The following is a 13,263-nucleotide window of genomic DNA, read 5'->3' as shown; positions in this document are numbered from 1 at the left end:
GGGACAGGGCAATGTCGCTGATATGAACACTGAGTGCTACAGAAGCATCTGTACACTGAGAGGGGCAGCTACTTTGAGCACTTACCAGAAACGCACAGAGCATGTAAAAACTGATGAAATAGACAATGGCAAAGTTGCTCCCACATGTATACTCCTCCCCGGGATTGTAATCCGACTCAGGGTCACAGAGCTTCCCTGGGAGGCAGGCCAGCATGATCTCCTGCCAGGCCTCACCTGTCGCACACCTTTTTCAGATTAAGAAAAAAGGGGCTTTAGTGGAGGAAAGAAGGAATTTAAAGCTTAGACCTTCGGGGAGAAAAACTCATTAACAGTGCAAAACCTTAGTGATTTGGGGAAAATCCAATGTGAACTAATGAAAATCTGAAATTCATACTTATTTTCACATGTAACTTACCACGGTAACCGGAGGTTCTGCTGCCATTCCCTTTGATTTATAGCCATCATCTTATGCAAGCGCACTAACTGTATAAATGGATGCTTGTTTTTGTGTCTTATTTACTTCAAACATTTGTATTATAATTAACATTAATTGTTATTAGTTTCTGAGACAGGGTCTTGCTCTGCCCAGGCTGGAGTGCAGTGGTGTGATCTTGGCTTACTGCAGCCTCCACCTCCCAGGCTCAGCCTCCCCAGTAGCGAGGACTACAGCCACCCACCACCATACCTGGCTAATTTTTGTATTTTTAGTAGAATCAGGGTTTTGCCGTGTTGCCTGGGCTGGTCTTGAACTCCTTGGTTCAAGCGATCCACTCACCTCAGCCTCCCAAAGGGCTGGGATTATAGGCATGAGCCACTGCACCCGGACTGTTAATTATTTTTAATGACCAAAATACTTACGCAGTTGAGTCTATGTTCAATTTTGTTGAAGGCAGACTTAGAATCTACCTAACTTGCAAATGACTTGTTAGTCAATCACTAGAGTCACTAGAAATACTTCATGATCTCTAGAAAATTCTCTATGAGGGCAGTTTGTTTACAAAGTTAATTAACTGGGGTTAAAAGCAACCTGATAAAATTTGAAATCACACATCTTAGGATGTTCCCCACTGGCTGTGCAAAAGGCCTCTACGTTTTTGCTAAATTTCTGTCTTCCAGTCATGTTTAGTGTATGCTTCCATGCATAAACATACATCCCACAATTTTCCCTGTGTCCTAAGTAGCCTAACTCCCAAATGAATAAACCTTATGCCAGCCACAATCGGGATTACCACAGCAGTTTTAACAATCCAGTGAAATTCCTGTGTTTGAAATGCTAGGGTCTGTGTTTAAGAATACAAAACAAACAAAAACAAAAAGCCATCGCAATCAACTGGGAAAGGCACACTGCTTTAATAACCTGTGTCCTCTGTCCCTCCGAACCCAGAGCTAGCGGGAGACTCACACCCCTGTCCAGGAGCACCGCCCAAGCCAGCCAGTTGCAGTCACCTGAAGAGCAGCAGCACCGCCTGGGGAAACGTCTGGAAGTTATTGTTCCTATTGATCTGGTTGTTATCTTTCATGGCAACTTTCCCAAACATCTAGGTGGAGAAGTTTTAGGAAGAAGAGAATAGATTTCATCATGCAAAAAAAAAAAAAAAAAAAATTCATATGTGAATTTAGAACTCACTCAGGTTTGCTCTTTACCAGCTAAGGCTTTCTCATGGTACCTGGCACTTTACTCATTCAACAAAGATCTGCCAGGCACAACCATGTGCCAGGCAGCAGGTTGCATACTGGAAACATGGTGCTCCAGATGGGCACATTCCCACGTTGGAGGATCCCCTGCCCTGGGGGAGAGATACAAGTGTAGCCAGGCAACATCAAACCCCAGGATGATACTGGGGTGGTCCAGATACACAGGAAGCATGACAGGCTCATCCGCCCAAGGCTGGGGGGCAGAGCCAGGAAACCTCTAGGGGGAAGCGACATGTAAACTCAGAACTGAAAGATACATCGGGCGTTAAGAAAGGTAAAGAGTGTCTCCAATGGAGGAAGCACCATGTCTCATAGGGGCAGGGTGACAGAACAGATACCAAGGGAATGAACATCACATGTGTGAGGAGCAGACAGATAAAAGACCAGGCTGGAGGCAAGGGCAGGAGCCAACAGGCAGGGGCTGTGAGCCCCGAGCAGGATAGTGGGCTTTACCTTCAGGGCAATGGGAGGGTACTACAGAGTTGTACTTTTGAGACTTAGAAGCAGACTGACATTCCAGAGAAGCCTGCAGATGCTTACAAACGCCTGCTGGGTGAATCCGGAGGGGTGTGTGCCATGCAGTTTGTAGTTCTGAGATGGCTCTTTTTTAATATGAGAAAATATGTGATAGAAGACCTTCCAGGGCACACAGCACCACGTGCTGCTGAGTCACAGAGGCTCAAGTATGCTGACTTTTGTTTCATAACTCAAGGTAAGATTCCCAGAGACCTACAAGTGCTTCTATGCTTTCAGGATTTTTTTTTTTTTTTAAACACTGCCATTTCTCTGCTCCTAGAATCACAGAATCACTTCATTTCTTTCTCACTTACATCCGTCCTTTATTGAAAGATGGCACCTGCACACGTGGAGAATCTGTAAGGAGCCTGCCAGTGGGGATCTGCAGTCACCTGGGCTCTCCGACTGCCTCCACTCTTAGGCTGCCTCCCTCCACCCTGCCTGGGGAGGCAGGATTACCAGGGTTTGTTTCAGGCTTTCCTCAACATACCTACGGGCATTTTCTTCCTATCCACAACCCATCCCACCGCCCACTTGGTGTTAGGGCTCCTCTGTTTGGGAGGCCCGGTCCCTTTCCCACGCCCAGGAGGAACTGTGAAACAGGGTGCAGCCCCTCAGCTTGGGTCACGGAAGAGGTGTGAGCCTCCTTTTAAAGGTGAGCTACTAAAGCACAACAATGGCCACAAAAGGCATTTGGCTCAGCACCAGGCTTCTGTCCCCACGATGGCTCAGCACAGACTGAAAAGACCCAGGAGGGGCCACATGCTTCTCTCCTCAGTCTTAGCATCTGGAAATATTTAGTTTCAAGTGAATCTCACTTTGTTATGATAAAGCATAATTCTGCTGCCATGAAATGCAACTCTTCTCGGCACATTCTACCCTCTCTACATTCTACTGAGCCTGGGCCTCCCCTGGAGTTCTCTCCCAAGCAGCCATGTCTTTCTTGTCTTCCTATGGCTTCAGCAGAGGGGTCTGGCTGAAAAAAATGACAGCGCTTCTCCTTCGCCTGGTCAACATACATCTTGCTACAGATTTGGGGCTACCCAGTGAAAGGGCCCCTGAGGGTGGGGTGGCTGGAGTTTACCTGCATGCCAATGACCGCGTAGATGAAGAACAGCATGGCTATGAGGAGGGCCACATATGGGAGTGCCTGGGAGAGAAAAGGCACTGGGCTCAGTACCGGCCGGCTGTCCCATGAGAATACTCATGAGAGGCCACATGCTTCCTTTCCATTCCACATGTTACAGTAAAAGAACCCCGACCATGAGGAAGAATGGTTCAAATCCCAGCACTGCACAACCACTTCAGTCCTGAAGATGCCATCCACACGCACGCCCACTGTTACAATATTGTAGGCAGATGGGCTCACGGTGGTCACCAACCCTGTAGCCTGACCCTAAACACAGACACATCATTCCCATGACAATTCTTACATTCATTACTAGAGTTTTTGGGTGAAAATATAATTGATCAAACCATTCCAGAACACTGGACACTTAGTGTACTTCCACTTTCTTTTGTGGGTATGTTTTGGGGGACGGCACTGTAGATAATGTCGCAAAGGAGTATCTTTATGCAAAATCACCTTGCTTCTGCTGCAGTATTTCCTTAGGGTGAAGTCTTAGGAGTGGAATTACTGGGTCAGAGGGGAAGAACCACTTTCTGGCTGTTGCTGTAGAACGCAAAATACCTTTCTTAAGATGCACACCTTCTGAAAGGACTGCTAAGTTTGGGGGCGGGGCCAGGGAAGAAAAGGAGTGAGCTGGGGGGTCGCCAAGCGTGGCTCTCTTCAGAAACACCAAATGCAAGTGTCTGACATCCTTTAATTGAATTTCCTCAACTGCTGTCTACCTCATCACATGTGACAAACACGTCCACATGCATAGGGGGCCCAGATTGTTAAGCTTAACTCTGAGAACACACACTTAAAACACCCGCTTTCTCTATTATCTGAGAGAGCTCATCAGAAAGTCAGTGGCTCACAGGTGCCCAGCCACCTTCAGACCTGTGCTGGCTGTGGACCTGTACCTGCCAGCCTGGCCTGGTACAATAGGCCCTTCCCACAGCTGGGCTGCTCAGCAGGGTCCCACAGGGTTTGTTTCAGGCTTTCCTCAACATACCCATGTACATTTTCTTCCTAGATTGCCAAATGTTTAAGATTATTGTTTACACAGTTTCTCTGTATGAACCGCTGCTCTGGAACATGACTTTCTTATCTGTGGCAGATGGAATCTCGAAGAATTTCTTTAAAAAGTGAGATGATATTACCTCCGAATTATCTATTTTTATAGCAGTTTGTTCCTAAGTTTTGGTACTTTATATGAATAACAACTGTCAAGGATTCCTTGCCTTAGGAAGTCCACGGCTCAGCAGCCTGAGGCCCCTACTCTACCTTCCTCCAGCCTCACTCTCCCCAGCAGGACCTGTGACTTCCCTTGTGAGTGCCTGCAGCGCCCCCCACCCCAAAATGTCCCTTCTCCCTTTTACCTGTGAAAATTCCATCCACTAGGGACAAACGCTTACTTGGTAACACTGGTTATCCCTGGGGTGGGTGAGGGGCAAGTTTGAATTTTATCTTTATTTATCTTTAGACAGCTTCATTTGTTGTTGTAAACATTTGTTACTTTTGAATGAAAAATAGTCAAATAATTTATAAAAATGAAGATGCAGGATTCACTTTCTAAAGTTTGTGCATATCCACAAATTCCCTACATGGGTGCACCTTTTAATAAGAATCTCTATTTCCCACACTTCCTCCTCCAAATGGAATCAGTCCAGAAGGCTAGAACATCTGGGGCAGGGTAATGGCAGGTAGAGGAAAAGCTGGTTCTGCTTAGGAAAGTCTAGAACTGAGCTGTATCAGCCTGGAGAATCAGAGGTGACAAATGAGACATGGCCTATGCCTGCACATCCTGAACTTTGGGACTCTTCCAGGTGCAGGATAACCCAGTGATGGTGTGCTGGCCCAGGTGGTGGCTTCTGATATGGATCCAGACTAGTCAACAGGCAGCACTGCTGCAGCCTTATGAGGAGAAGGCATCACAGAGAGGCTGCTGGGCTTCCAGGCAGTCTGCTGGGACCTGGCGCTCACATACCACCGCCAGGCATCCTGGAAGCACTGCAGGGCTGCAGACTGCACACCTCCCTGTCTTGGAAATGCTGCAACTCTCTCAGCTATGGGTCCTTCCTGCTTTCTCTTCTGTTTCCTTTAGGCAAGTAATCTCTTGGGATTTACCCAAGAAATGGTAAGTTGGGTCTCTCCGGCATTCCACTTGTTCTATTGACCTAAGTCCACACAGGGGGAGCCTGGGTCCTCTAGGATGGGCACAATCATTGACTTACATATGATCTTCAAAGACAAAGAGAGAAGTCCTTAGCATGGCCCTTACCTGAAAGGACTTAATAAAAGTCCACAGCAATGTCCGGATGCCTTCCCCCCTGCTGAGGAGCTTCACCAATCGCATCACTCGGAAAAGACGGAAAAAGGTGATGGAGATTCTACTGCTCTCTTCAGAGTTCTGAAGGGTTATCATGGAGAGGTCAAACCCATTGGAAAGTAGAACATGCAACACTTTCAGAAAAACAGCAACGGATGCAAAGGTGACAGAGGTAAGAACTGAAGATGTGATTCTGGGACCTTTTCATCTTAAAAAGCATGATATGAAAGGAAGAGTTACATGCTAACAACACAGAGCTTGGGAAACTGCGTCCACACAGCACATGCATGTCCACGTGTTCTACTGTGTTAGAGGAGAACGCTGGGCTGGTCAACAGTACTGGACACTGATGATGAATGCAAACCACTGCAGACACTGTTCTGGAAGGACAATCATGGAGAATACAGAAAAACCAGTGGAAAACTCGACATGGTCAAATAAACTCAAGGAAAAGGTCCAGCCCCTGGGGACTAGTTGCTGATCTTACCCCAGGTGTAGCAGTTGGGACAGGGACAGTTTCACTTTCAGTTGGCTTTAAGAAATCAAAGATTGAAAATGGATTAATGAACCAGGAAGGTGTCAATGGTTCTGGAGAGCATTTCCCCCTTTTAAAAAATGTGTGCCTCCTGTCTTTGGACAACACACCTGCTCCCTCCCCGAGAAAATACCAGTGGCTTTCCTTGGAGCTGGACTTGAGGGCAGGCAGCCATGGACGTGGGCACAGACACGCTACCACTTTCTAATTCATGTCCAAGGACACGCTGTGCCCAGGCTAACAGGCATCCAGTAAGAACAGTGTCTCAAGACCTCAACTGTCCCTAGAGACAGATGCAGAGCCTGCCCCTGCTTCTCACAGACAGGTTAGTTCTCTTGGCTTAATCAGGGCTACGGGTCTCAGAAACTAGTCTCTCTGCAGCAGGCCTCCTACCCCAGAGAACGGAATGTCTCTGGTAGCGGGGCAAACAGTGGTGCCTGCCTATGAGCCACAAACTCCCTGGGACCACACTCTGTTCCCATGAGACCAAACGCCTGGGCAGTGTACATCTGACATCAGCCTCTCTGGTGGGGCTGCTGAGGAGCTGGACACACTGAGTCAGGGTGAGGAGGAGAGAGGCGGGCTTCCCTACACAAGCCCTTGCTGCCCACCCCACAGCTCAGATAGCTTTCACATAAGAGGAAATTCAGGTCTATATAAGTCTTTGGAAGAAAGAGTGGAGGACCAGCTCTCCTGAGGTTCAGCAGCTCCACTTCCTCCAGGGTCTGGCTGCACTGTTGTTCTTTGGATTCCAGGATACAGAATCTGTAATGGCTGGTGCTCACCTGCTCCCCAACCCCCACCCCCAGGGAGGGCAGGGGCCTTGCCTTACTCCACGCCATACCCAGCATGGTGCCTGACACTTCCCGAGTATTCAGAAAGTGTCTGAACGCAGAGTTGGAAGCAAACTCCAGCTAGCACCAGGAGGCATCTTTACATTCAAGAGCAACAGTAAGTGGAACCAGAGCCAGCATGTGCCGGCCTCTCTCCCCCGACAGAAAGGAATGAGGCTCTTCTGGTTAGGGGCTTCAAGGAGCCTTTCTGTACAGTGTGTCTGCAAAGTTAAGAAACGTGTACACATCTGGATGTGCACACTTCTTGAGGGCCTCCTCCCTGGGGATCCAGGGAAAGAAGAGCTCAGTTCTGAAGCCTCTCTAGCATCAAGGGCTCCCTCCTGAGACCAAAGAGAAATTCTACAAAATTCACAGAAAATAAGGGGTTGGAGCATATTACAGAACAACTGAAAATCAGCAACGTGACTATGAACCCAAGATCAACAGGTCTGACAGAGTTTAAAACAGGTCCTTGCTTCTCCTGGGATGCTCAGAATGGAAACTCTGCAACAGGTTTATCAAGAACCCAGGGCTGCTATTTTTATTTCCCTCTTCCATTAGCTCATCTCAAAAGAAATACCACCTCCTTCAAGGGACAGATAATGTTTTTCAACTTAAGACCTTAACAAAGGAAGGAATTAATTTTTTAAACTTCTCATCGTCTTTCACATCATTCTCACTAAGGCTGTGCACAGAAGGCTCCACTCTGGCCTGTTTGGCTGGAGTGTGGGGTGAGTGTGTGTGCTAAGTGTGCATGCATGCATGCCTCTGCTTGCCTGATTTAAGGGGACCAGTCAGTGTGCACGAGACAGACGGCTCTACAGTTACCCTTTTGAAACATGCACGACTTATGTATCAGACCTGCAGGACCTGTTGGTCGGGGAGACGCTCCTAACCACAGTCTGGCCTTAGACCCTCCTTCGTGCCTCTCCCTACTCTGCTTCGAGTCTGATAGGCCATTCATGTCCCCCTTCCTTAGGGTTCTTGAAAGTCAGCAACTGAACTGAATTTCGAAGTGTACATCTCTTCAACTGTTATCTTTGAAATGTGACAACCTATGGACTATGAACTTCAAACCATGAATATTCTGTTGTTTAAAGAAAAGGGAGGAGGAGACAGCATTTGTAAAGGGACAGGGCAGCACAACATGCGAGGGAGAAAGGAAAGAGCAAACAGCACACCAGGCTTCATGCGCCCTCCAGCGTGCCCTCGACACCTCCCCTCCCACCACGCACCCCTGGGCAGAGAGGGCTGCTTCAGGGGAGGATGTGACCAGCAGCTCCCGGGGGACAGTGCAAGTTGCCAAAATATTGTACAAATTTAAAGAACCCTGAGGATGGCTTTGCCCAAATGACAAATGTCAGCCCAATGAAAGGGCAGGTCAGCTCTCATGCCAGCCTGCACACTAAACGCACCTGGGGATCTTTAACAAAATCTCTGTCCTGCCGCAGAGATTCTTACTTAATGAATCGGGGGCATGTCTCCATGTTGGGAATTTTATTATTATTTTTTTAAGGTGGAGTTTCCCTCTGTCACCCAGGCTGGAGTGTAGTGGCATGATCTTGGCTCACTGCAACCTCTGTTTACAGGGTTTCAGTGATTCTTCTGCCTCAGCCTCATGAGTAGCTGGGATTACAGGTGCCCGACACCTTGCCTGCCTAATTTTTTTGTATTTTCAGTAGAAATGAGATTTCGCCATGTTGGCCAGACCAGTCTCCAACTCCTGACCTCAGGTGATCTGCCTACCTCGGCCTCCCAGAGTGCTGGGATTGCAGGTGTGAGTCGCCACACCCAGCCTGCATGCTGGGAATTTTAAAAGCTCCTTGGTGATTCAAATGTGCTGCCAGAGCTGAGAACTCCAGTCCTGGGCCAGGGTAAAGCTGGCCTAAGTAGTTAGCAGGTAGCCCGTACTAGCTAATGCCCTTTAGGTCTCGAGCTGCCATACAGAGTGGGGTTGCTAGAAAAGCCCATTCAGGCTGCTGTGGCTGAGCAGTGGGTTCTTTTCGAGTTGATGAGAAATCAATACTCGGATGCAGACAGAGAGATTAGACTCTATCCCCATCTTCTTTACAAGGGATGGAGGAGGCTTGAACATCAAGGGAGCTGGAGGAGCTGGAATGCCAGTAGGCTATGCTATGCTGGACATCCCTAGAGGACACCAGACTGGGGAAGGACTCACTAGTAACTTTCAAGGACAGCCTCAAGGGGCTGCTAATCAGTTTTTAATAGGGGGAACTCCAGTGTCTCCTCAGGGCTTAGACAAGCTTAGCAGTTCCTTCCCACCCTAAGATGTCACATTCTTCAGCCGGGAACCCTACAGGAGACAGCCCCTTAGCCTCAGGAATCTGGACTACATGTCAGAAGGCTCCTTAGATTCCTGGGGCTCTGCTGATGTGGGGGCTCTCCTGATGTTCCCTCAAGCCTTTTCCTACAGGGCTCTCAGGCAGGCTCTTACCACATATGCTCTGGGGCAGCCCCCTGCAACTGTGGAAGCCAAAAAGACCATGAGGTTCCCAAACAAAATCAGTCCATTTCATTTTCTGTATTAATTTCTATCTGTGCTTGGAAGAGAAGAGAGGATGCAGTTTTCTAATTCAGATAGGAAGCAAACCAGCATCCCAGAACAGCTGGGCCAGGTAACCCGAGGCATTGTGGAGAAGCCGGTCTTTTGGGGGAGCGTCCCTCTGACTATTTCTGAGCTGGCAGGCAACACCTATGGAAGGAGGACTTCTTTATTTGGGGTCACTGGGTCTATGTCCACGACCAGTGCCTAGCTGAGCTGGCTCCTGGGAAAGGGTTCGCATATGAAGTGGGGGACTACACAACCTTACTGTGGGGTCAGAAAAAGAAGATGAGTGGTCCACTGTCAGCCACCTGGTCCAAACAGTATACCTTAAAAGGCAGGGACCATCCCTGGGTCTCTGAGAGTGAGTTCCCTAATGACTTTTTACCTGCTCCTTCAAGGTAAGTAATATAAGGCAGACTTGGCTTCCAAACAAGTATTCTGCCTCCAAGGCACTAATGATAATGAGAATAGACAAATGTCAGTGACAGCCATCCCCAGGTTAGGGACAATATGTTGCTGGGTCATGTCATCATTCAAGGAACAAACAGGCATCAAGGAGGGAGGGAGCAAGAGGGAGCCCACCAGTCATCGTTGATGTTTTAGCAGCCTGGTGAGGTTAGGACCAAACGTGATGGAGACAAGTCCATGAGCACTGCCAAACCAGGAACTGAGCGGGCTGTGGGGAGGTGGGAGGGGGACAGTAGGATGGAGCAGGCTGGTGCACGTGCAGGCAGGACCATGCAAAGGACTACCCAAAACATTTCTGCAAAGAATACAAACGCAGGCTGAATTCAATCATTTCTCAGCCAGATCATTCATTCTGGGAGACTATGTTGGCAAGTCACAGAGCCAAGTGTGACTGACCAAGACGGCCCCAGGCAAGAGACGACAATATATGGGATGGGGAACAATTCAGATGATTGCAACCAATCCTTAGCACGTCCTGTGAAGCGTAGTGAAAACCAAAGGTGGAGAGCCAAAAACAAGCACACAGTCTTTAGAAGTGCTTTGCTTTAACGACTTCACCGTATATATGCTTATATATACTTGCCGCTACAATTTTCTAAAAATAAAACCAACATGAAAATCAATTAGGCAACAGAAAAGAAAGATCAACAGAGTTGGGGGAGAGAGAGCACAGCAGGTTAAACATTGCAAACAGTGATGACTTATGGCAGCTACAGCCAGCCAGCAATGAACCAAGGGTGTTCATGCTCAGCTGACAGCTGACCCCACAGCTCAGGGGACAAGGCCACTGCAGATGTGATGTGCACTGCTCCCCAGGGGAGCTGCCTGTGGATTGTGGAGGGGACTGGGGTGTCGGAACCCGCAGTCCCACTGTCATGTATTTACACCAGAGGTTAAGAATACCCAGTCTTTTTTTTTTTTTTTAATCTTTGTGCCTCCCCACAGCCTAGCCCAGAGCCTGTGAGTGGTTGATGCCCAGCACATGTGTGTTGAAAGATTGAATAAACGTGAAGGTGGCCTTGAGCATCCCCTCTGTTCCAAGGCCCAGCAGGGAAACACTGAGATTTCTGAAGGTGGTGTTCTCCTGGCCCAGGCTGGGGAACCAGCATTGCCACGGCCGAGGAATATTTGGTCTTGGGCTACAGGTGACCAGGGAAAAGGTCACTGACTGAAAGCACATTCTGGGAATGTCTGCCTGTGTGACTGGAAAGTTTAATTGCATGCCAAGAAGGGGGCCCCTGAAAGTCTGTCTTGTTCAGATACCTAATGTCAAATGCTAACTAGAAACTTCAGTGTGGACCTGCCCCTTTCCTGACTGGTACAAGGTGAACACAGCAACACTGAGGCGCCAATGAGCAAAGCTGGGCCAGAGGGGACAGGAGCAGCGGGAGGAGCAGGGCCAGCCCACAGCACACGTGAGGCAGCCAGGAAGCCAGGCGCGTGCTGTCCCTGAGTACACGGGTGCTACACCCCTGCCAGCCAGCAGGCAGGTCAGGCGTGAGAAAGCTGGGTGTCCCAGGTGGACAGACCTTGGCCAAATCCTGGTGCCCAAAAGCTAAGTGTTTACACCCACCACCTGAACAGTGCTAGAAGCACTGAGCAGTCCAGGGCGACCTGCCGAGCTGCTCGTTTATTGCAGTTTCACTTCCATTATAAACTGTCTCTGACTCACCGAAGGGTATGTTCCAAAATTTTCATGTAAATATACCTCCACGGCGACTTTAAGCAGTTTGTGTTGTGAGATGATGAAGCTGGCAGATGTCTAGCCATAAACTTGGGAGAGAGTTCGGGGCTGCCCAGTTAGGGACCTCCCATTAGCACCAACTTATTTATATGCCATGAATGGCAATTTTATAGCTGACACATGCAACATTTCACATCAAGTAGAATTTACATGTCTGGGCTTCAGGAGTTAGAAGATGTGCATACCTAGTCTAACAAAGCACCATCTGAGTGCCTTGTCACGGCATGGCGTGATGAAGCTTCAACCACACCCCCACGGACACGGTCATGTCTGACAGTCCATTTTACTCATTACAGGGATAACCCACATTTAGAATAAAACCCTTTTATCTCCCTAAAACTTTGGGGGTTTTAGCAAGCATTTTCACAAACATTCAGATCATTTTATCACTATAACATACCTGCAAGGCAAGGGGGCAGATGTTATGCACCCCACTTGGCCCATGAGGGAACTGGATTCCAGGTCAGTTTGGAACTAGGGCTGCAACTGCCAGGTCTTGGGATTGCCAGGCTGGTGACTGTCTTACTATTTACACGCTAGAATCGGCATGGCCCCAGACAGGTGGCATAAAGGGATTTCACAGTCCTCGTGTGATGTAGGCTGTCTGGGCACCAGGATGGACCTTATAACCCTCACTCCTGTAGATGTCACCAGGCAGAGCATAATGGGCTGGACACTGCGGAGCAAAAGCCAACACCAAACACAGACCCTCCCTGTGCTCTGCCCATTCTCTCGAAAGGCTCTGCACAGCCTGGGCACACACACTGGACGCCCACTAAGACTTGCTGATGAACTGGAAACAGATCAGGTAAACAGGGGCCTTTCTGCCTGCCTGAGGCCTCCCGGTCTAGCATGGGTCAGATGCAAAAGGAGCTAGGAGGCAGATGGGGCTCCCTTTCTCACACTTCTTAATTTAGTAGGGGGTGAGGTTTTCAGAACACTTCTAGGGAGAGGGGTTCACTCTGCCTACAATGATGCTACTGCACTTGTTCCCCTCCCAAATGAGTCTACTGCATGTAGCAAAGGTGTACTGACACCCTCTCCCTGGTTCTCACTCGGCCCTCTTTTCCCTGGCCCTAAGTAGCCTTCTACCAGCTGGTGTCACTCTTTGGGCGTGGGACATTCACCAGTTAGACTCAGAGCAGACATGGTACAGGTGAGGGCACGAGCAGCAGCCACCACACGCTCAGGGCATAGCTGTGGGGCCTCCCGCCTGTGCCTTCACAGAACCATTGTGGGGACGAGGGTGCACGTCATTAACTCCACGTACAGCTGGAAAGACGGAGGCACACAGCGCTCGGATGACTTTCACGGTCACACGGCTGGTGAGTGACAACATCCACACGCACACACAATTAGCTCCCAGCCCTTACAACTTTCATCAGATCTTTTGAAATACCGTTCTAGTTCCAAATGGCAATTCTACATAGACTTCCCCACTCTTTTTCAGGGAAACGAGATGGGGTGAG

The 13,263-nt window shown here is 48.8% G+C and overlaps 1 protein-coding gene across 49 annotated transcripts in view; it reads right to left on the bottom strand.

Moving 5' to 3' along the window:
• The window catches only part of CACNA1D (calcium voltage-gated channel subunit alpha1 D), a 322,332-nt gene that overhangs the window by 36,825 nt on the left and 272,244 nt on the right, over positions 1–13,263 (bottom strand). For 31 of the 49 annotated variants that reach the window (XR_013527364.1, XM_078351159.1, XM_078351167.1 and 28 more), the window contains 5 exons: positions 6,136–6,180; positions 5,601–5,729; positions 3,296–3,361; positions 1,447–1,538; positions 86–245 (listed from right to left, as the gene is read on the bottom strand). Coding sequence is in view for 48 of the 49 variants with exons in the window: in XM_078351159.1 (XP_078207285.1) it covers positions 86–245; positions 1,447–1,538; positions 3,296–3,361; positions 5,601–5,729; positions 6,136–6,180 (492 nt within the window). In the remaining variant the exon portion in view is untranslated. The remainder of the gene's footprint in view (positions 1–85; positions 246–1,446; positions 1,539–3,295; positions 3,362–5,600; positions 5,730–6,135; positions 6,181–13,263) is intronic. The other 18 variants (XM_078351176.1, XM_078351180.1, XM_002758434.6 and 15 more) reach the window with 1 other exon arrangement.

Source organism: Callithrix jacchus, chromosome 15 (assembly GCF_049354715.1).
Source record: "Callithrix jacchus isolate 240 chromosome 15, calJac240_pri, whole genome shotgun sequence".
Classification (NCBI taxonomy): domain Eukaryota; kingdom Metazoa; phylum Chordata; class Mammalia; order Primates; family Cebidae; genus Callithrix; species Callithrix jacchus.
This window is presented reverse-complemented; position numbering and strand designations above follow the sequence as displayed.